At 39.3% G+C, this 24,715-nt stretch overlaps 1 protein-coding gene across 9 annotated transcripts in view; it reads left to right on the forward strand.

The window, feature by feature from the left end:
• The window catches only part of CCDC34 (coiled-coil domain containing 34), a 111,350-nt gene that overhangs the window by 51,545 nt on the left and 35,090 nt on the right, over positions 1-24,715 (forward strand). Inside the window, exons 7-8 of one of the 9 annotated variants that reach the window (XM_054699318.1) lie at positions 6,853-6,968; positions 21,703-21,802. The exons of 3 other annotated variants lie outside the window; for them this stretch is intronic. In XM_054699318.1, the coding sequence (XP_054555293.1) occupies positions 6,853-6,968; positions 21,703-21,802 (216 nt within the window). Of the gene's footprint in view, positions 1-6,852; positions 6,969-7,707; positions 7,948-12,924; positions 13,034-20,632; positions 20,714-21,702; positions 21,803-24,715 lie in introns of those variants that run through there. 5 more of the 9 variants (XM_054699321.1, XM_054699319.1, XM_054699320.1 and 2 more) reach the window with 5 other exon arrangements.

The following is a 24,715-nucleotide window of genomic DNA, read 5'->3' on the forward strand; positions in this document are numbered from 1 at the left end:
TGTGATCTTTGTGTCTACCTTCTTTCACTTAGAATGTTTGCAAGATTTGTCATGTATCACTACATTTTCCCTTTTCATGAGTGAATAATATTCCATTGCATGGATATGCCACATTTTCTTTATCTGTTAACAGAAGTGCACATTTGGTTGTTTTTACTTTTTGACTATGTTCTAAATATTTGTGTATATGATTTTGTTTCAATGATCATATTTTCAGTGTTTTCTATGGACAGTAGGGTTATTTCAACCTTAACTTTTAACACTGGTGATTGCTTCCCACTGTGGTCTCACTTGCTTTCCCATTCGCACCCCCATTAACTTTACTATTTATATTTCCTAGTCTGTATAATATGGTTGTCATTTCCATTTTCCCTCCATTCCTGTACTTTCTTCCAGCATAAAACTTGAACTAATCAAAGACAGTCTTTTCTCATTTCTCTTAAAAATATTCCTCTGCGCTAAATTTCTTTGTCTTTTCTCCCGTAACTTTGACCAGTCTCTGATAAATATTGATCCTGGTGAAGATTGTTTTTATTTTCTTTTATATTTGACATTAAAAATATTAGACAGTTTGAGAGGGTCTGAATTTGGGGATAGAGCTTTGCCCTTTTACTGTAAGCAGTCACTTTATATATACATCTGGGTTTAATTACAGTTGGCATCTCTGAACTCTGAGGGAAAATATGCATCGCTGGGATGTCATGTGTTTCTGGCATGTAAGAGTATAATCACTCAAATGTATAGTCATTCCTCTGTTTTGTTTTGTTTTTAACGTGGCCTCAAGGTCTGCGTTACCACCCTCTCCTGCCCCTGCACTCCTAGGAAGGCCTCTTTTTCACTTCAATCTTTAACACAAACCCTCTGATTTCTAATTTGCCATTTAATTATTTATTCTAAGTAATGTGACTTAACTTCTTCTATGGTTATATCTTGCCTCCTTAACTAGATTATAAAGCCCTCTTGAATAGAATCTAGTTTGCTTTATTTTTTATATGCTTCAGTGCAGAACCAATATAATAGGAATGAAATAAATATTTGAGTTAGTGGTTTTCTGAACCAAAAAAGATGCCCCTTTACAATATATACCTAACTTCTCAGTATTATTAAGTTGAATAAATTTAAAAGTGTTTAAATTCATTTTTAGTAAATTACCTATAATTAGGAATAGATAGCAAATTTTAAAAAAGTTATGTGTTACAGTTATAGCCACTAAATTCCTTTTCATATGTAATGAATGTATTAGTAGAATTTGGTCATTTAAAAAATGTGTTTTGCAAACTACCTACATCAGAATTGCCTATGATGTTGGTTAAAATGGAGGTCCTTGAGCCCATCCTATGTAATAAAGTATGATGCTTGTATCCAGGAATCTGCACTAAAAAAATTATCTTGGAATGTTATGCACTCTTTTTTTATATATTATTATTGAGGTAACTTTGGTTTACAACACTATATGATTCAGAGCTATAGGTTTACACTTTTTCAGATGTATGGTGCCACACCATACTCACCACCAAGGTACCCACAGCCCTCCACCATAGTCCTCTGGGGGGGCCCTTTGCCCTCCTCTGGTATTCTCAATTTTATAGTCAGATTTATGGGGTGTGTTATTGGTTTGCTTTTGTCTGTTTTGTTTCTGTATTTTCTACACATGAGTTAAACCACCTGATACTTGTCAATTTTCCTTCTACCTTATTTTGCTTAGATTAATCCCATTCCCATCCATGTTGTCTCAAATGGCAAAATTTACTTTTTTATAGCTGAGTAGTAGTCCATTGTGTTCATATATCTCATCTTAATCCATTCATTTCTCGTTGGATACTTGGGTTGTTTCCATAATTTTGCTCTTAAAAATAGTGCTATAATAAATAATGAAATGTATTTTTCATGCATGAATATTTCAATTTGATATTTGGGAAGTTAATTTTTTTTTGGCATGTTACAAATTAATGTTATTGATACAATTGTATAATTTTAATGACATGGAATTGAAATCCTAGAAATTTAACAACTCCCAAGTAACCTGAGAATTACTGAGGTGAAACAGAAAAAAATGATTGAAAAACACCACTTATTTGATTAACTCTTAAGTTTCTCTTAGGACATAATAAGATAAGAAAAAATTACCCAATCAAAAACTGAAAATGCAGTTGAAAAACAATTACTGAACCCTCCAAATTCTAGTTAGTGTTTACTGATATTTTAAAAATCCTGCATCATTTATTGTTATTGTGAAGAAGTTCTGGAATATGTTGACCAGGCTTTTTAAGGTATAGCATTCAGATATTGCAGACTTCTGTGTCCCAGTAGTTAAATAAACAAGCCACTAATAAGTAATCCAGAGGTATAATGAACCCACCATGAAACAAAAGTGACACAGTATATTGCTTACTGGTGGCAAGTAATTGAACGGAACAAGTTTGTTATATTTGGGATAACATAAGGGAATAATTGCAGGCAACTGAAAAAGGACTTTTTGTTAGAAAGACCAGAGGTTCTCTGACTGTGTTTTGTCAGCATTACAATGTTTTCTTCCCTCTGGACATTCTCTATTGACATTTTAAATTTAAATATATCCCTTCATTCATGCCCTGACTGGGTAATAAACAGTGGTGTTTTTTAAGTTATTGTGCAATGATTTTTACAAATATATTTTTCTTGTGGGGTTTATTTAATTCTTACCTATAGATTGATAATTCCCCATGTGTTTTGACAGAAACAAAGATTCTTTCAGCCTCAAGTTAATAAAACAGAGCTGTCATACAAAACAAAATTTAACTCAGTAGAATCAGGTTGGCTGGTAGGTAAAGGGATCATGGCATTAGAAAGGAAGACTTTTCCCTTGTAAAGTAAATATCAAAATTAACAAGCAACCAGAGACCAGACATTCTGTAGGGGAGGAAGAGGGCAAAGGATCAGGACAGGGGAGAGAAGAGCACAAGGGACTATGGTGATGGTGCCCGGGTGAATTGGTGGTGGGAATTTCACAGGGAAAACATAATTGTACAAAAATGAAGGATGATGTAATAAATTATATATACACATATACATACATAATATATGCACATATATGTATATATATAAAAGAAAGGAAGACATTTTCACTTTCTACTGCTTTCAATTTCATTAAATAGAAAGTATAAGCACAAACATTGCAGGCTGAAAACGGAGGAGTCCTTCTAGGTGGGTAGTCCAGCAAATGAAATCTTAAATCCTAGAAGGACTGAAAGTAGACAGAGCTAGGGACAGGTTCAAGGTCAAGAATCTGGACTTCTTTTCCTGGTTCTTTGAGTCAGTGTGACCTCATTATTTTGTTTCCATTTCCAATCCTAAGAATTCCAGATATTCCTAGGATGAAATGTAAAATAAATTCCAAAATAAATTCCAAAATCAAATAAATGATTTGGCAACTATCTGGGTCACATTTTCAAAAGTTGCATTATTAAGAGTTAGTGATGCCATATGTGATAAGCAATCCTTTAATAAGAGATTTGATTCTTTGTAGGAGTTTAGATTTTGTTTGATAAATTTTAGTTCTGACAAGCCTAATTTTGAAGGATGCCCTGGTTAGTCCTCTGGATTTTAGAAGATCATTTGAAATACTTTGCTATTTGAGAAAAAGAAGAGCAAGCCATGTTTCAGGAAAAAAAAAATTCAACTGGGAGTAACAACTGAAACAAGACCGGACACCAGAAAGTATTAACTATGATTGTTGAAATAACAAGTTAGCAATCATAAACTAGACTCCCATCAAAAACGAAGCAGGCCCTCTCTCCCTGCCCTCCATTTTATCCTTTTCTTTTACATACAACTTTTATCATGCACTTGTCAGGCCAGTCATTAAATTTACATTTGCGTGCTGACCATGAAGACTGTTTTCACTTCTAAGTTGGTCAAGTTGAACTGCTTTGAAGCTAGTAATCTGCTGAATTAGCTGACTTCTTTCATGGTATTCCAGAACAAACAGATCCCCTTTAAAAAAAAATCCCTACTTTTGTTATTTCAGGTGGTTTGAGTCTGTTATTCTTACATAAAGATGTTAGGGTTCTTCCAAGAGAGGCTCAAGGAGAAATTTAGAAATAAAATGTTAAGCAGATTAAAAGGACCTTTAGTATATAAGGATCATGTTTTTTTAAAAAAAGATTTATTTTTATTTATTTATGCATACAAGAAATGGGGTATGGGCCAGAGGTTCGGGGAGTGAGAGGACTCACCAGAGACAAAGTGGGGAGCAAAAAAGGCAGATCTACTGCTGAAGGGAGCAGTGCGTGAGACAGGAGAGGTCTGGCAATAGCTTGAATGTACTGAGACTTTAACCCCTGCGACCACCAGGGAGGTCCATAAGAATCATATCTTTAGGTGAAAGATGCATTCAAAATCGGTTGTCACTTTACTGTGTAGTCAGTCATGTTTTTTTCCTTAACTTGCTTACATAGAATCAGGGTAGCCCTGATTTAGAAAGAAATGTGATCATTAGCACAAACATCAAAATAATATTTATTGAAGGCTGACTCTGAGAAAGTAGAAACTATTATTATCCCCACTTTACATATAAGAAAACTGAGACACAGAGAGGTTAAGACCATATGCCTAAGGTTAGAAAAAAATTCCTTTCCTGTATCCCTGGTCCTATTCATAACCCCAGCATACACACACACATACACACACACACACACCCCAACCACCACCAGTAATATAAAGTATAACTTTTAAAACTCCACCATTAAGCACAAAAAGGCCAAGGAATGTTTGGAACCAGTAAGCTGGAGCCAAAAAGATTTATCACATCCTAAAAAAAGAATCTTTGGCATTAATAGAGAAGCCAGAATCAAGTGTAAAGTGTAATTGCTGCACAAACATGCAGTATGTGTGAAGCTATGATCACTCCTTTAATCTCACACCAGAGAAAGCTAGACAGTGTGTCCGTTGGGTGGAATTCCCGTCCGTACTCCTTCCATATCCTGCTAAAACAGTGCTTTGTTTATATATATGTTTTTATAAAATGCAAACACCCACGTTCAACTCCTTGGAAATAAGTATGGTTTGAGTTCTTAAAGGAGATTAGGAGTTTTGGCTTCTCATGCAGGTAAAAAAGGCAGGTCACATAGCTAGATTTATGGCTCCAATTTTCACAGATAGTTTCATGTAAAATAGTGGCTACTTGCCACCCCTAAACAATACCTACCACTTTAGGAAGCTGTGTAGTGGATTCATTTTTAGGAAGAAAACCCCCTAGTTTTTACATTTACTAATTTCCCAGCAATGTCTTAAAGGTGTCTGAGATAACTTCCTATTACATAAGGGTAAATAAAAGGTAAAATGACCTTTTTTTTTTTTTTGGTTTTCTATGACCAATCACACATTAATAATAGCACAATCCTGATAGCCAGTAGGTGCTAATTATTTTCTAAGCACTTTGCTAAGCCCTTTATAGCATAGTTCACAGAATTTGTTCAATACCATCATTAGGTAGATGCTATTATTATATTCATTTCATTGATGGTTCTTTGTATTAAATTAGTTAAAACCCCATTGCCAAATCTTCAGGCATAGAGAAAATGTTCTTTCTGGAGAGCTGTCAATTTTTGTGCTCCACTCATTTAATTTTCATAAAGCATTTTCATTTATTCAGTACGTAGTTTAAGACATATTATGAGTTAAGAACTCCATGATGCTATTTTCTGGGCACACAGATTAATAGGGTATTTCCTCCCATCTCAGAGCTCATTGTGCAGAGGGAGGGCACACATGTAAGCCAAAACTTAGTGCTGCTTAAGCTCTGTAACAGAGTTCCCCACCAGGGTTCACTCATACTGGAGGTAAATGGGAGTGGGGAAGTAATTTTGAGAGAAAAATAAATTCATTGATATAAATATGTATAAGCTATAAATATGGGTAAGATAAAGAGTCAACAGAGAAGAGGAAATGTGGAAAAGAATGGAAGACATTAAAGAAGACTGGCTGGATAAGCTAATGCATGGAAATTAAAGGGCAAAAAGAGTTAATTAGATGAGCAAAAGGGAGAAAGACATTCCCATACAGAGCGTCTGGTTTATAAATAAGAACCCATTATCAGGGCCTCCCTGGTGGTGCAGGGGTTAAAGACAGTGCTATCAAGCTATAGCCAACCCACATGGCACAGCAGACCTCTCCTGCCTTGCTGCTCCCCTCAGCAGGGTATTTCAATAGATCTGCCTATTCTGTTCCCCACTCTGTCTCTGGTGAATCCTCTCACCCCCCACACTTCTGGCTTACACCCCAGTTCTTGTATGCATAAATAAATAAACCTTAACCAAGAAAAGAAAAAAGAACCCGTTATCTAATATGTATATTTATATTATTGGCAGTAAAATCTGAGTAGAAGGAAAAGAAAGTAGATATCTGAGCGTGAAGGGCCAAGGAAGCAAAGTTAAAGGGTTTATACTTTATTCCACAGATAATGAGCTTGTACAGGACTTTAAATGGTTCAAAGCAAGACAGGCTTGGGTTTTGGAAAACTTGTTTTAATAGCCTCAGCAAAAAATGTTCAGGTACTTCAGGGACTATGAAACGAGAAGGGAATTTTTGAGAGCTATTCAGGGGTCAAAGTCAATACGATTTGTTAGATGTGGAGACCACAGAAGAGAAAAGAATCTAGAATGACTGAGATTTCAAAGTTGGGAGATATGTTACTGAGGCCTAGACCTGCTGGTTAGAACACCTTCCCTCTCCTCTGGAGTAAGGGGGGTTAAACACAAGGTTTGCTTGTCTCCCACAAAGAAGTCCACAAGCAGACGGTTTAGGCTGATGTGACTCCATGGGCTCAGTAGGGCCCTGTGTTCCTGTCTTTTTACTTTATCCTTTTACTTATAGCTGCCAACCTCAAAGTCACCTATTGTTCCAAGAGGGATATGGAGCAAATCATTCACTGCCCACGTGCCCACACAGGAGACGGAGAAAAGAGACCCTCAGAGACCGGCCCCTCCCAGGTGAATTAGCTTCCTTTAGACAGTCTTCCTGGAAACCATATGTAACATTTCTACATCATGGGCTGCAACTGAGTCACTTAAATACAAAGAATTTAAAGACCAGGCGGGCTGGGTATAAGGCATCTTGGGCAGATTGTTCCAGCTAAAAATGGGGCTTTTACTAAGGATAGAGGAAGGATGGTTCTGGTTTAGCAACTAGTAGTATATGGTTGATTAAACTTGATGAAAGATGATTATTAGAAGAGAAAATCAGGGCAAACCCTTTTTAGAATATTGAATAGAAATGAATAGAGAAAGGACTCACAGAGAAGGAATGATTGGGGAGGTAGAAGTACCATTAGAAGGAAATAATACAAGCTCTAACTATAGAAAAGAATGTTCTTAATTTGATGAGGGCAGCTAAAAAAATGCAATAAACATGTAAATATGTTTTATGAATTATGAAATATTGAAAGGATTCACTATAACTAGGAAAATAGGTCAGTTAGCAACTGAATCTACTGTCTAGACCAGCACATAATATAAGAAAAAGAAATAAAAATTATTACCATTGCTTAAATCATTTTAAGAGATTCCTCAGAGAAATCACTTAACTTAAAGAGAGAGTTAGGCAAAGTGGCTGTTTGGTGTTAATATTGAAAAATCAGATGCTTTCCTATTCACCAGTAGCTGATAGTTGCTTTTTTCACAGTGTCAACACAAAAGTAGCACATTCTAAGGAATATAAACCCCTTTACAGAGAGAATTATAAAGTATCTTTGAACATCATTAAAAACAACTTAAATGAAGACAGAAGTAAACCATCATCTTGAATAGAAAACTCAGTGTAAAGATGCCAGGTGTCTCCAGATGCATCTCCAGATGCACTGTAAATTCAACCGGAACTGGACGGGCTTTGTGAGAAACTTTAAAGTGATTATGTAATTTATGTAGGAGAGAAAAAGGTCAAAAAATAGACCATAAACTTAAAGGGATGAAGGGGCTTGCCTTACCAAGATTTGGACTCATTGTTAAGCTGTAATGATTAAGGTATTGTATTGACCCAGAGGTTCACAAACTGATCCATGGATCAGAATAGAGGACCTCAAAACAAACCCACTCAAGCTTGAGTCATGGTGTAGTCATTGCAGACCACGGAAGAAATGACCAAACATTCAGTAAATGGTGCTGGGATGATGCATGTAGATTTAAAAAAGGAAATGGAATCCCCACATGAAAATCAAATTTTGGTGGGAAAGACAACTATGAAAGCATAAGCATAGAACTTTTATTTATTATTATTATTCTCTTCCTACCACTATCCTTTATACCACTATCCTTTACACCCTGACCTTCTCTCCCTCTCAACCTCTTTCCCTCGGGAATCTCACTCCCATGTGAGATTTATTAGTGAGCATAGAGCTTTTAGGAGACTGTGTAATTTAATGCAACCCTGATACAGGAGTTCTTAAAACACTGAACAAATGAAAATGCAAAGGATTGAAAAATTCAACTGTATTATATAACTTAAGCTCATCAAGAAATAGTAAGGTGAGGGCCTCCCCGGTGGCGCGGTGGGTAGAGCACAGCACTGTGAAGCTGTCCACAGCCTCTGCAGTTTGGGTTCGATTCCCGGCTGGCCAGGGAGATACCCACATGGCGCAGCAGACTTCTCCTGCCATGCCCACTGCTCCCCTCAGCAGTGTCTTAGATCCTGCTGCCTGTTCTGTTCCCCACTCTCTCTGGTGAATTCTCTCACTCTCCCGCGCTTCTGGCCTGTACCCCAGCTATTGTATAAATAAAAAAAAAAACTTAAAAAAAAAGTAAAGTGAAAAAATACTAGCCACAAGGAGGGAAATGATATTTGCAACTCATTTCCAACAAAAGATCAACATCTAGAAAATATATAAGATGTACATATCCTAATAGAAAAATTACCTAAATATATGAAAAGGCATTTTATGGAAGAGGAAAAAGAAATGGTCCATAAACATGGGAAATATCCTCTATCTTATTAGTAACCATAGAATCACAAATTAAAATCACAATGAGCTACCATGTATTATCAAATTGGAAAAAAAATTGTAAGTTCACTTGTAACCAAGTTAGTGAGGTCACAAGCAATGTAATTCACATATCCTGTTGGTGGGAGTATAAATTGAGAGTGCCATTGGAACACAGTTTATCATTACCAGAGAAAGTTAAAACATGCATGTGCTTTCCAACCCAGCTCTGTTCCTACTAGGTGTATGTCCTAAAGCAGTTTTAATTTTTCTTGATTGGGGTCAGATCACATTGGTGAACCAACCTCCTCTTCTTTTTTTTTAAAGAAGCTAAAACAGCATTTGATAGAACTAAACAGAATAGAATAGAATAGAATAGAATAGAATAGAATAGAATAGAATAGAATAGAATAGAATAGAATAGAATAGAATAGAATAGAATAGAAATGGAAAATACAAGGTATTGCTTCTAGTACTGTTTTGGTTTTTGGGGAGGGGCATTGCTAAAAGTAATATTTATATTCCTATTAATCATTTTCAGTAGTGTTATGAAATATCTTTCATAGACTGAGCTATGTTAAAAATATTTTCAAAGCTGCACCCTAAAGAAATCCTTAAGGGCCTCCCCTGGTGGTGCAGCGGTTGAGTGCTGGGCTGCGAAGCTGCCCGCAGCCTCTGCAGTGCTGGTTCAATCCCCTGCCATCGGTGAGGGTCCCACATGGTGCGACAGACCTCTCCTGCTGCACCCGCTGCCCCCCTCAGCAGTGTATTTTGTCGGTCTGCCTGTTCTGTTCCCCGCTCTGGCTCTGGTGAATTCTCTCACTCTCCCGCGCATCTGACTGTACCCAGTGGTTGTATAAATAAATAAATAAATCTTTAAAAAAAAAAAGAAATCCTTAACAGGCACTGGAAAAAATTAAAAGAATATCCATGATAGTACTATTACATATAATAACAAAAAGCTGAAAACAGCTCAAATATCCAATGATAGTAACATAATAAATAAATTGTAGGTTAGTCATATAATGAAATATTCTATAGAAATAAAAATGAAAGAACCTTGTGAATTAGTCAAGAAATGAAATACTCAATAGAAATGAAATTAAAAGAGCTACCACTATACACACCAAAAGAGATAAATCTCAAAGGCATAATATTGAGTAAAAGAAATGAGTTACAAAATATAATCAGTATGATTGCATTTACACAAAATTTAAAACTAAGCAAAACTAATATGTTGCTTAAATTTACATACATATATAAAAATATAAAGGTCAGACTTACTCTTGGGGAGAGGGAGGGACAGTGCAGAAAGATCAAAGCTTGTTTTGGGTGCCAGTAGTGCTGAAACGTGGGTGATGGACATATACATGTTTGTATTTTTACTACTATTTAATCAGAACAGATAGATTTATTTGCCTTGTGTATGCATGATATGCAGTCACGTGTCACTTAATGACACTTTGGTCAATGAGGAGCAGCAGGGGTCCCAATAGATTATACGGTGCAGCCGAGTGTGCGTTAGACTGTTCGTCTAGGTTTGTGTAATTACACGCCATGACATTCACAAAACAACAAAATTGCCTAATGATGGATTGCTTAGGCCATATCCCCCTCATTAGTCGAAGCATGACTGTGTTTTCACAATTTAAAATTATAAAGATAGATGCAAGCGAGAGAGGTTAATTGGTGAACTGAGATCCTTGAAGCGATGCATTGGAACAGGCTTCAGAACACATGTGAACGGACATTTCCTGAACAGAAAGAAGGGCAACCCCTCCTTCTTCTGAGAACAGAGTAGGAGGAGTAAGGATGAGAGTAGATGCAGATAAGCTTTCAGTTGTGTGATGAGCACGGGAAGATACTGTAAGAAGCCTGAGAAATTCAAATCTGTTGGACTCTTTGAGAGTGTTCAGGGAGAGGGATTCTGCTGAGAATGAAGGGATGGTGTTGGATTGAAGTCATGGAGTTGGTTGCAAAGGTTTAGGAAAGCATTTCACAAAGTGGAGCAGGCCTATCTCCTATGAGACTGGAAGTGATTTTTTGTGGGTATGTAGGCAAAGGTGTGTTTAAAATCCCAATAGTTATGAGTTTATTTTAATAACTTTGTTTTTATTTTTTTTTATTTATTTTTTTAAAAGATTTATTTATTTATTTATTCATACAAACACTGGGTACAGTCAGAAGCGCGGGAGGGTGAGAGAATTCACCAGAGCCAGAGCGGGTTGCAGACCAGGCAGAAGGACCGAAGTACACTGCTGAGGGAAGCAGCGGGCGGCAGGAGAGGTCTGCGCGCCATGTGGGACCCTCCTCCGGTGGCCAGGGAGCAGCTGGGGATCGAACAGGCGCCGCGGAGGCTGCGGGCCGCTTCGCAACCCAGCGCTCAACCGCTGCGCCACCGGGGAGGCCCTAATAACTTTGTTTTTAATTTAATGTCTATTAGGAAAAAAATAATTAGCACATCTAATCTAATATAGCATGGGTATTACTTATGAAACAAAAGGGCTGTTTAAGAATTGAGTTAATTTTAAAAAAGGTATTCAGTAAATATTAGCTCAGGTGCTACTTTGATATGTCCAAAATCCCAAAGGTGGTGCTCAAAAGTTTGGGAAATTTTTATTTAATAAGACATCCAACAGGTCAATGGGGAAAAGAGGAACACTAGGAAAAGACTGGTGAGTGGTGCTGAGATCCAGCTGCACCTGAAATCACAGCTTTGCAGTGGCTCATACCATAATTCTTCACTGAGAAACCCCTGTGTTTTCATGGCAATGCTACCAGGAACTGCTGGAAAAAAAAATGGGATTTACCAGAATCAAGCAAAAATAAAACCTGAGAGTAAAATAGTTTACTCATGAATTCATCATCCTAGCCCTTCTTGTTCAATGTACTGCATATGGGAACAGAGGGGACAACATTTATAATTATGATACTATCATAGCACAATTATAAAGGCATTAAATTGTATGAAAGAGCAGACACTGGAGAAGACACTTTTGAGGTGATATTTCACTAGGTGGGTGGGATCAATGAAAAGTGGGGTGGGGTAGGGAGGGGCAAGTTACACACAGAAGTCAGAGGTTTGTTGGGCCATGAGGAGTAGAAGATGTATGAGTTGATCCAAAAAAAGATTTCTAACTCAGATGAACCCTTAGTAGTCTGCCTTGATGGGGAATGTTCTAGTCATTAGAATGCTGAATTTTTGCTCAAATTTTAACTCATTCCTTTTAAATCATGATATCTCCTTTCTGGGAGGGCAAAGGCAGGAAGCTGTGATCATTGCTTAGTTTTGTTTGTCATCCAGTCTAGACTTTGGTTGTGGATCACAGAATAGAACATAAGAGCAGCCAAGTAGCCTGAGCCTGAGGTTGCTTATGTGGATCATTATAAGGAATACTCCAGGGAACCAGAGGCCTGGATAAATGAGAAGCATTCACTCAGTGACAGCCATTTTCATATCAGTCATTGAGTGTGAGGTAGTGCTAGGGGTGGTGCTGGGTGCTGGGAATACAGGTAATCAACATAGACATGGCCCCAATCCTCGTGGAACTTAATGTGGAAGAGACTTAAGTAAACTGTCACTGTTCCTTCAGGTTTTTCAAAGTCATTGGCAGGATGAAAAGAGGTTAAGAATTTGGAACATTCTTTCCATCATTTTTCCATGCCTCAGTGATGGTGTACACGAATGTCCTGACTGACGCTCTCTAGCATCAACAATGCTGAAAGAGAGGCAAATGCCAGGCTCTTATAGGCTCCAAAGTCATTGACCATCATCTGTGGTGGGAAGCATGGTTGTATTGGTGTATTTGAAATCATCCATGGTTACATTGGTGTATTTGAAATCATCCATGATCATAGAGCTGGGAAAATTGCCATGAACCTCAGAGGCAGGTTAAACAAATGTGAAGTCATCAGCCTAAGATCTCATGTACAACTCAAAGATCTAAAATAATGGTGGAATAACCTACTCCCAGGTTAGGTTTCATAGCATGGACATCACTGGCATCATGGGCCATGAAGAAGCAAGACGAAAACACACTGGAAAGAAAATCCTGGGACTCTTTCTAGGGATGTAAAACACATTTGCAAATAAAATGCCTCAATGGACTCTGGTGCTTTGCTCAGTCGTTTTTGAACTTTCAGCAGAGAAGCAAGAGCAACTGTGTCTGTCAGTCCACAGCTTTTGTGCTAATCTGATGAATGCTGTTTTCTCTGAAGTGAACAAGAATGTCGTAGGATCACTCACCATCAGAAAAAAAAAAAAAAAAAAAAGAGGAATTTAGAAACAGTTCTGGCTTTTGTTCCTGGAAAAATGTCCTTTGCTACGCCATTCACTATGTTGCTGCTTCTCAGAGTCAGCTGGCAAGACTGTTGTATGGAAAACATGCTTCCAAATTGCTCTTTTCTAGAAATATCCCAGTTTGCCACTAATCACAGACATGCCTGTGGGAATACTAGAATGCCTTTATGTCAATATCCACAAGCTTTTTCTTAAAAGTTAGCAAGTAGATACTAATTTGTTCAATCCTTTTAAATACTCTGAACAAGGGGCTAAAGAGATAACTGGATAAGCATGGAAAACAAAGTTAAAGCATCCTAAGTAAAGCTTTTCAAAGCTTATATTTCCTGAGCTATCAATATATCAAGAATATACTGAGGAGATGTTGATGGCTTCTTGACTTGGAGTCTTTGGAATCCTAGAGGGTCAGTAGATAGCTGTCAGGATGGTTATGAATGGGGTGGTTCCTGATGTTGTGTTAAAAAATGTGTAGGTGTGGTTCCGTAAGTCTCATCAGGTTCTCAAAGAGACCCACTGAAAGTCAAGAATCATTTCTAGGGGCCTTCCTGGTGGCACGAGGGGTTAAGGACAGCACTATGAAGCTATCTGCAGCCATTGCAGCACATGTTTGATCCCTGGCCAGGGAGGTGACCTACATGGCACAGCAGACCTCTCCTAACTCGCCCACTGCTCCCCTCAGCAGTGTATTTCAGTCAGTCTGCCTGTTCTGCTCCCTACTGTGTCTCTGGTGAGTCCTCTCACCCCTAGCACCTCTGGCCTGTACCCCAGTTCTTGTATGCATAAATAAATAAATCTTAAAAAAAAAATCACTTCTAAAAGTTCGTTGAAAATGCTTTCAATGAGATTATTCATGCATGAATTCATATAATTGTCACATAACATGGCAGTCATACAGTGGAGACCCTCCACTTCCAGTCCCCTTGCTAACAGCCAGGTGACCTTGTACACCTTGTATACCTCCACTTGAGCCTCAGATTATTTACCTATTAAATGGGGGAAAGGGTACTTTTCCACTTTACATGAGTTTTGTGTTAAGTGATCACAGGTATGTGAATATGCTATGGAAACTTCGAGGTGCTTTCTGAAAATCAGAGGCTCTTATAAAAGTGTTTCCTCTCTGTACCTGCAGCCAGTGTTGTGTTCTTGGTCACTAGAGGGAGCTTTAGGATTCAGGGGAAAGATAAGCCAGCGATGTCACTTCTTGAAGGCTTGAAGTCTCTAAGAGGAATTCTTTTTTAAAAAAACAAACTTGTATTTTATAAATATTCATGTAGATTTTTCTTTTTAGAAACAATTGGTAAAGGTCTCTAAAAGCGAATATGAACACAGTTCATAGTGACACAGATTTTTCCACCAATTAACTCTTAGGATTCTTCCTTCTGACTTTCTCTTTTTTATTTTTTAAAATATTTATTTATTTATTTATTTATTTATTCATTCATTCATTCATTCATTCATTTATTTATTTATTTATTTATACAAGAACCGGGGTACAGGCCAGATGCGCGGGAGGGTGAGAGGATTCACCAGAGACAGAGTGGGGAACAGAGCAGGCAGACTGACGAAATACACTGCTGAGGGGAGCAGAGGGCACAACAGGAGAGGTCTGCTGTGCCATGTGAGACCCTCGCTGGCCAGCCCGGATCGAACTGGTGCTGCAGAGGCCGCGGACAGCTTCACATCGAGGCGATCATCCACCTGTGCCACCAGGAGAGGCCCCCTTCTGACTTTCTCTATGGTATATTTCATTTATGGAAAATCCTAGAATTTATGCACATCAATTTAAAATCAAAACCAAAAAAAAAAAAAAAAAAAAGGAAATAACTTTCTAGGAGGCCATAGGAAGAAAGATCTTTTCTATGGCAAAATGATTCATTGTAAATTCTATGACACATGGCAATGGTTATTTGAGGGTATGAGGTAGGATGGGGAAGTGCATTGTCTAACTTTGGCTTGCACTTAGAACTCTTCCTCTGCATTTCCTGATGGCACTTTCTGCACTTAGGTGGGGTGCTTTTCTCAGGTTAGGGCTAGAGCAAGGGGAATCATGCTCATTTAAAAGGCTTGACTGTTTTCATGAAGTATGGAGCATTAGGTGAGCAGATTTAGGTCCCAGATCATCACAAAACAACATTTAGCAGGAGCATGAAGATCCTAGATTTCTCTGATTTTCAATCCAAATTTATCGAGTCTTCATATTTCTCTTCCTTGTAGCCTTCAGTATGTCAGTCCTGAAGCAAAACTGATGCCTGCAGAAAACAGTAAACATCACTTTATAGTAAACACATTTCAAATATACTTTCAGGGACCAAGGCAGAGACTTAACTGTAATAATATCTATTAGCGAAACCAGTGAATGAAATTGTTAAGCCCTGATCTGCCACATTTTCTGGGGGCCTAGATATAGCCCCTCAAACCCTGGCTCCTCAATTTTCCTTTTTTAAAAATGGGGATGTTTCTGTGACTTATTTAAGGAAGTGTTGCCCGCTGTTGCTGAAATGCTGTTATTAAATCTACAGTGTTTCCAGCATTAAATGTCCTTTCTGTATTGATGATGTGTTCGAGAAAATACTTGATTTTTGGATTATATATTTCTTACACCTGGATGTTCACTAAACTCCCTCTGCTGCCATATTGGAACTCTCATTGCAGCTAATGGTGTCTCAGAAATTACCCGAGCAGGAAGGGATTTCTCTGTGGTGACAGAGGAAGGTGGTTGCAGGTTATAAAAGATGAAGTCCTGCTAGGCCCATTCACTGGAGTTTATGAGAAACAGCTGCCTTTCCTAGTGGAGGCACTTGTTGAAGATTTTTCTCTCCTTTCCCCTGTAGTCTAAAAACTAAGTGAGACTAATCGGCTGATTTGGGTCAGAACAAGCCAGAGGCTCTGCCAGTACTTTTAAACATGGCTGTATTGTGTTAGCATATAGGAAAAAATTAAAACAATGCAAACAACTTGATCGATGATTCTTTTAATGAATACAGTGTGAGTAATTTTCTCCCCTTTGGTTTTCCAGAGACTGCTGTTTCTTCTTAAGTTTTCAGAGTGTGAGGTCAGAGCTAGGTGATAGAATCATTGCTCCCTAATTTAGGGCTTCTCAAATATTAAGATAGATACAAATACATTTTGTTAAAATGTAGCTTCTGATTCAACAGATCTGGGGGTTGGAGGTTGGGGTATGGGAGGAGCTGGTGGTACCAATGCTGCTGGTGTTTGGACCACACTGAGTGTTGTAATTTATCTCTATTTCTTGTTTCAAGCTGACACATGTTAGTCAGATGAAAAATACCTTTTCTAATCTGATCCTCAGACACTGTTCAGAAATGAAAAATGGATAAGTAATCATTGCAAAGCCCATGGGAAATCATGAGGTCACACATTCTATCTTTTGAATTAACAATTACATTTGATAAGCCATGACTTTGAATTCTAATTTATTGTAAAGAAAAATATTGAGAATAGACTTGGAGTGCACATGCAGAAAACGGAATTCAAGTGGGTCTGATTTTTTTTTTATTATTATTGGATGGCAAAGCAAAGGTTTTTTTTATTTTTCTTTTAATTTTATTGACACACATCTACATTTAAGTGGAACTTTAGGGGGGAACCTCAGGAGAATTTGAGTGCCTGTTCTTCTAACTCTAAATTTTCTATATGCTTCAGCCTTATCCTCAGTATCAGGAACCCAGTCTAATTATCACTTACGCAAAGATGTAAGTCTTTATCAGGTGTGGAAGAAGTTTCAAGTCTTTCTTGAATATTTTCAGGAGAACTATTTCTTTGTACAGAGTTGTTAGGTTCTTACTTGACTTACTGTATGTTGTTTGGATCTGCTGTTATTACCACAATTTCTGTTTTTGTTTTGGTTAAGCTGTTTGTTATAATTAGAGGTGATGACTTCTATTTTATAGGACTAGAAAAGTCACAATGAACTTTATATTCACCCAGCCCAACTTCCTCATTAATGTCTGAATTTCTACAAGTTAGCCTCTACTTAAAATGCATTTGGTGATGGGGATCTTACTGTCAATACTTTTACGTTCTAAATCCTGTGAGCAGCGTGGACTATTAGGAAGTCTTTTCTCCCAGTGGATGAACAGCTGTCTCTCCATGGCTTTGCCCACTACCCATTTAACTGGGGAGTGGAGAGGGAGGAGAGCAATTCCTTTGTCTTGAAAGGAGACAATACAGATTGATTGTTGGGCAAATGACTTGCTCAGGCCTAGGGCCTGCGCCTTTGGCACTTCCTTGCTTCACTTGCTTCAGCTTCTGACTTGAACAACAAACCTGGGGCTGGGTTCTGAACTTACTGCCAGAAATTGCATGAGCAGGGGTGAAGTCGGACAGTCCTTCCTCATAAGGACTTCACCCGGCTTCATTCCAGGGTGTAGGGTAAAGAAAATATCAGGCTTTTCTGCCCTCCCGCCATCAGGATAGATGATGGATCCTTGTCCTGAATGCATGCCTGATGGCGGGCACCTGGAATAGGGTGTGGGCATAGGTAGATGGGATTCAGCTGAGTTAAGACTGTGCTTTTAAGGGCGGCGTCACGGGGGGACGCCAGCAGCACCAGCAGCAGCACCAGCACCAGCAGCAGCAGCAGCCGCAGCCGAGAAGCAGCAGAACGAACGCTAGAGAGCCCAGATAGAGTGAGGACTTGCTGGGGGCTGGGAGGCCTGCCAGCCTCCCAGCCCCCCAGCCAGCACCCCTGCCTGCCATATGCCTGGTGAACCCCAAATAAAAACCTGCAAAACTACTGAGGACTCTGACTCCTCCTTTACCCGGTCTGCATGGGATCAGAAAACCTGCACTGTGCTCAGTCCTGCCCCTTACAATTGGCGTAAGTCGGCAAGATCCATGCAGACGGGTATTGGAGCCCTCCAAAGACCTGGAGGGACTAAGGAGTAAAAGACTGCCTGTGACGACGCTGGAGGCGCCATGGCGGTAGAAGATGGATACGTCCACGAACTACAGGATGAGACCTGGCGTGAAGGAGATGCCCGAAAGGACCAGCCAACGACACCGGAAAGGACCAGCCACCAACACCGGAAAGGACCAGCCAATAACCCCTGAGGCAGCAGGCCATTGCTGACGCAGGGAGAGGCCAATGGACATGGACTGATAAACCTGGACTGACAATCCTGCCAGAAAGCGGAGGACCTTGGCAGGTTATGTTTTTTTTTGAGAATCTGGGGGTGGCCAGTGGGCCTAGATGGCCAAAAGCAGCCTGTGCATGCCCAGCAGCCAGGTGGAGGAGAAAAGCCAACTAAGAAAGCAAAAGCTGGTACTGATGATAAGTTGAGAAGCCCTGAGTGGCCGTTAAGCAGCCTGGGTATGCTGAAGACCTGTGAGTCTCGTAAAATCACCTGTGGGTGATGCCCTGCTCATTCTTGAGTGAGGGTGAGGAGCTGAGGAGCCCGTCCTTGGGGGACGGGTGGGGAATGTGGCTTGGGGTGGAGCCCAAGCCAAATGCAAAGTTTGGATCCCCAACCCATGTGCTTGTGCAGTGGGTTGGCTTGAGAGCAGGGGTCTGTGAGTCGCATGGGTGGCCATGAAGGCCGAGTGTTGGAGCGACTGCAGACAGAAACCCTGAGGGTTGGTGATTACCCCCAACAGAATAAAATTGCCAATCCCAGAGCTAGTGCATCCTGGGGGTGGATGCTGTGTGCCTTGTAGCCTAGACGACAGCCAGAGAAAGCCAGGAAGCCTGACGGCTCCTGGTGTGTTATAGCAGATGCCGTGTGTGATTTCCCCTCCCTCGTATGAGCAGTGCCTTCGGCAGCAGATTTGGTGGCTCATCTGCTGGTACCAATAATTGTCTTTTGCGCTAGGTTGGGGCCTGCCTGGACTTATTTGTGTTCTGTTGTATTTTGTTATATTGTATTTTATATTTGATGTATTTGTTTTTGTGGGCTATGGCTGCATTGTTTGCTTAGAAAATTGTATATATGTGTATAGACTGTATGGCAGAAAACCCTGAGGGGGTGGACTGTAGGGTAAAGAAAATATCAGGCTTTTCTGCCCTCCCGCCATCAGGATAGATGATGGATCCTTGTCCTGAATGCATGCCTGATGGCGGGCACCTGGAATAGGGTGTGGGCATAGGTAGATGGGATTCAGCTGAGTTAAGACTGTGCTTTTAAGGGCGGCGTCACGGGGGGACGCCAGCAGCACCAGCAGCAGCACCAGCAGCAGCAGCAGCCGCAGCCGAGAAGCAGCAGAACGAACGCTAGAGAGCCCAGATAGAGTGAGGACTTGCTGGGGGCTGGGAGGCCTGCCAGCCTCCCAGCCCCCCAGCCAGCACCCCTGCCTGCCATATGCCTGGTGAACCCAAATAAAAAACCTGCAAAACTACTGAGGACTCTGACTCCTCCTTTACCCGATCTGCATGGGATCAGAAAACCTGCACTGTGCCCAGTCCTGCCCCTACACAGGGCCTTAAGATTTCCTGCATTTCTTTCTTATATCCAGCTTCACTTATGTCCTCAATGAAATACAGGATAAGGATTCATGATTACTCATGAATCACACAATCAGATCATTCAGAAGACTTTTAGAAATGACTCCAATTTCCGAAATAGTTTTCTTTCTTTTTTTTTTTTTTTTTAGTTCTCACCTAAAGCAAAAAATTGAACTTGGCAAAAATTAAAAAGTCCTAACCCTCTTTCAAAACCTTCCCACCCTTTCTATTTTATGCTTCACAGGTGACCTGATCTCCAAGGTTTTCCTCTTGGCAGTTTCCTTCTATGCTTGAACCATTCATTACCGCTTTCCTGACCTTTACCCTCATTAAAACTTACCTGTTCCCTATCTGATTCTCTCAGCAGCTGGCTTTATTCCACGTGAACCTGGCTGTTAACAGATTTGGTTCCCTTACCAAATCCTCGATAATGTGTAAAATAGCTTTTGCTTTTTCTGGCTGCTCAGCATCATAATTCATTAATCCACTCAACACATGTGTCCAGATGACCCTTCGGTAGTGGCTCTATAGGGGAGAAGGGGGTGGGGGGATAGGACCATGATAAGATCACAGATGAGAAACTTTTTGTTCCCTGGGCCCTTTAGCACAGTTTCCGGTCATGCAACTCCTCATTATATGGTTCTGTTCTCCATAAATAATAATAATAATAGCTCTTGCTGCATGTGATTATTAATTGTAGTTATTTATTATGTTCCAGGTACTATAACTAGGGTTTAACAGATTCCTCATTTAAGGTTCAAACCAACTCTGTGATGTAGAAAGTTATTTTCATTGTACTGACAAGCAAATTGAAGTTCAGAGAGGTTAGGTTATTTGTCTAGTATCATACAGCTACTACACTGTAGAAATATGGTTCACGCTAAGGTCTGTCTGACTGAGGCTCATGTTCTTAATCCTACAGACTCCTGTTCTCTGATCAACCCAATAGAGCAGAAACAGAATGAGATTTCTCAGACAAGATCTGCTGTACCCACCTTGTACATAACCTTCCTAGTTCATCTAAGGATGAAAAAACTACCACCTAACTCATCCCTATCCTCACAGCTCTCACTTCTCTCACTTTTCTATGCTGAGAAAAAGCTGCTTCTGGCTTCTGCATACACAAGAATAAAAAGTATTTGTTATTTAATTACAAAGATTTATTATGGAATGGGAGGAGGCATACTAACCCATCCCATCTGGGGTCAATTAAAAAGAACTGTGTTCATGACTAAATGTGGTTTTTATTTTTTCAGGAAAAAAAAAAACAGTTTCAGCAACTCTTTGGCTCACAGGGCATGCTATGGTTTAATAGGAGTCGGGTGACTGAGACATCTTAGTGCTATTTCTGAAAATGAAAGATGGTTCATCACCTTTAATGAATGGAAAATAAAGTTTCCTGCAGTGTTGGTCCTGGCCAGGTGGATTTAAACCTGTACATAGATACGTTACCTTTTTTTTTTTTTTTTTTTAAAGACTATCCCCTTGAAATTCTCCTTTGGGGACAAAGAACAAGAAGACACAAAATTGCTGCTTTTAGGGTAAATGCATCAGTTTGCAAAAATTCACAGGGTTTCTCAGAGTGGCCACCCACAGAGGAGGCAACATCTGGTTGTCATGCTGTCCCAACAGGGGAGAGCAGCACTTGGGCACAGGGCAGAATAGAATGTGCCTCATAACTGGATGGATGGCATGTAGTGAGACTGTAGTCCGAGGCCACAGTCCTCCCTGTGTCCACACAATCTCTGAGTAGGGTATAGGAACCCAGGTGCTTCCATCCTCGTCTTGTGACACCCTGGCAATTTGGAAAAAGACTTACACATAAATGGGAAAATTATGCATCTCTGGAGAGATCATTGCATGTTGTCAGAACATAAGTAGGATAAATTAATATTTGTTATGAATAATAAGAAACATCTTCATCCTTGGAAATATATTTATCCAAGGATCTGATCTCCCTGAAAGACATTTTTCATTCATTCATTCTTCTAGTGTTTATCAGGTGTCCTTCATGTGCCGGGACCTGTGTTATGTGCTTGGGATACAAAAAAGAATGAGAGATCTACTGTCGTCCCAGGAGGCTTATAAACTGGTAGGAAAAAGTCATAGAATTAAGTAATTGTGGTTCATTATGCTTCCAGATGCCCTAAGGTGGGTCATCTAATGAGCCAACAGGAATTCATGGAAGCCTTTTGGAGGAGGTGTCACCTGAACTGGAACTTGTAGCAAGTGATGAGTTAGCCTCCAGAAATCAGTATTTGTGTAATATCCCTTTGCCATCAAAGGATCAAGAATGAAAGGACTAAGCAGATATTCTGTGAGAGTGTGTGTGTGTGTGTGTGTGTGTGTGTGTGTGTAAGTTTGGGAGGAGGGGTATTGCTACCATTTTGTATGTGTATGTACATTAGCAAATTGCTTAGCATTTCTAAGATCCAGTGCCTCATAGGCTGTTCAGACTCAGTGAGAAAACATGTGTAAAGCATTTGCTCAGGTCTTGGTGTATTTAAATGTTAAGAGATATCAACTTATCATTAATGCTGCTTTTATCATCAACAGTGTTCTTTCACTGACTACCCTTCTACACTCCATAAAACTCCTCTCCCTGATTTTTGACTGCATGGAAAAAAATAATGGGTGAGGGAAATAGAAAGCAAAGAAAATTTTAAAAATATTAGGTGTGATGGTAATTATCATCCTTTCATGAGTAGTAGGTAGAATAAAGAGAATAACTTCCAAAGAATAAGAACATGAAGCATTTCTATCCTATCATAGCCCTTTCCATCCCACTTGACTTTTGCTCAGAAGGGCAAAAGCTTCAGTGACGTGCAGTTATAAAATATAATTAAGACGACTTCTAGTTCTGCTAGTACTAGGCAATATAAACCCCTGCTGTTGGAAACCTGCTTTTGAAAGTACTAGTCGGGATAAATGAAATCCCCAGGGGCAAAAGAATGGGGTTATGAAACCAAGGGAGAAAGCCTGAAAGCAGATGCTGTGGCTACATATGTTGATGGGAGATGAAGCTATGGGTCTGGTGGAGGTGAAGATTTGGCACCGAAGCCCTTTAGTAAACGTGGAACCGCCAAAGGGCTATGTCTTCACTCAAAGGTGACTAGAAAAAATGCCCTGCATGCAGAAGATGACAAAGAAGACAGGACTACCTCACATGGGACATGGTCCTAAGTGCCTACAACTTCTCCCCAGAAATCAATATAAAAAATGAGCTCAGGTCAGTAATATTCCAGAAGCGGTAACTTTGGAGCACTTGTCAGAAGCAGTGACTCTAACAAACATTTTAAGATAAAATGCATTTTAGGAATAAAGATGGCCTAATCTAACAATTCGTTATCTAACATAAACAATTATCATTTGCATGTACTTAAAGACATGGTCTCAAATATATTAAAAGCAGAAATCTGTTGATTTATAAAGAGAAATGTAAAGGTCTATACATAGTTGGTTCTTAAAACTCTCTCTCTTAGTCACTGTTAGGTTTAAAAGTCAAAAACTATTAAAGAGATGAAAAGTTTGAACAACTGAGTTAGTAGTTTAAACTAGTCTACTCATATATAACCCAATCACTGATCACTTGATAGACCACAGAGGAAGTCTCACCAAATACCAAAACCCAGTAACATACAGGACATACTCTCCAAGCACACACTCCAATAAAAGGTGAACTTGAAAGGAAAACAATACTTGAAATTAGTCTCCACATTTGAAAATTAGAAGGGAAAACACTTGTATAGGGTTTTTGGTCATTGTAACAGGTTGGTGTAAATAATACTCCAAAATGAACAGACCTAAAAATCTCAATAGCTTAAAACAGTGAGGCTCACTTCTCATTCATACCACATTTCCGATATAATTCAGCTGGGAGCTCTGTTCCACATTTTCCTCATTCTGAGGCAGGCCTAAGCTTCCACCATCTGGCATGTTCCTGGGTGCAGGGGCAGGGAAGAGTCTGAGGCTCTTAACACTTTTCTGACCCAAAAGGGTAGATGTCACTTCTACTCGTATTGCCAAAATAGACTTCAAAAAGGTGAGGGAAGGCTAGTGGAGAGGCTAGTGGTAAGGATAGTGGTTTTTGGGAATAAGTTGAAGGGCAGGTCTCCCCAAGATGGCAAGAACATCTGCCTAATACGTTCAGAACAGGCCTCCCCCCAGATGTGCCACGTTGGTATGGGAATGATCTTGAAATGAGGTCAATTGATGACCTCAATTGAGAAATTTTACCACTCCCTTAACTACCTAGAAGAATGAAAATTGGGGGTATTACCCAGAATTAGGATTTTTACCACAAATAACTTTTCTATTAAAGAAATCTATATGATGGGCAAGTAGCTAACTATAGAATATCTGTTCTTTGTCATTTGAATACCCTGTCCTCATCATGTGAGTCCCCCTCCTTTTGCCTCAAAACCCAAGGCATCTATCCCATTTCTTAGCTCAGAATAAATACCCTCACTAACCTGTGTGAACTTTGTGTTTGTTTGTAATAATATATTATATATATATATATTCTTAGTATATATATATATATATATATATATATATATATATATATCTTCTTTGTCTGATATTAACTTGATTACTTGGCCAATCAGTTCTTAAAAAGAACCTTGAAGACTTGGGGGAAATTTCTTCTCTTCCCCTACAAAAAAAATTAGGAAAATTGGTCATTTATTTAGAAAAAGACCTTTTAAGTTCCTACCTCATGTCTTAATCCAAAGTAAATTCCAGATAAATTATTAACCTAATGTGAAAATTGAATTTATAAACCTTGTAGAAGAAAATACAGGAGAAATATTTTTATGATCTGGAGGAATTTAAAAAAATTCTTAGTGTTTTGATTTTTTGATGTCTAAACATGAGCAAGAATAGATGAAAAGACTGACAACTGTATTGCATTAAGATAAAAATAAAAGTTCTGGACACTTATAGTAATCACTGTGAGGATTAATAGATGAGAAGCAGTTAAACTGCATTGTGTTAATGGCATTAA

Source organism: Talpa occidentalis, unplaced genomic scaffold (genome assembly GCF_014898055.3).
Source record: "Talpa occidentalis isolate TD23 unplaced genomic scaffold, MPIMG_talOcc4v2.1 talOcc4.3, whole genome shotgun sequence".
Classification (NCBI taxonomy): domain Eukaryota; kingdom Metazoa; phylum Chordata; class Mammalia; order Eulipotyphla; family Talpidae; genus Talpa; species Talpa occidentalis.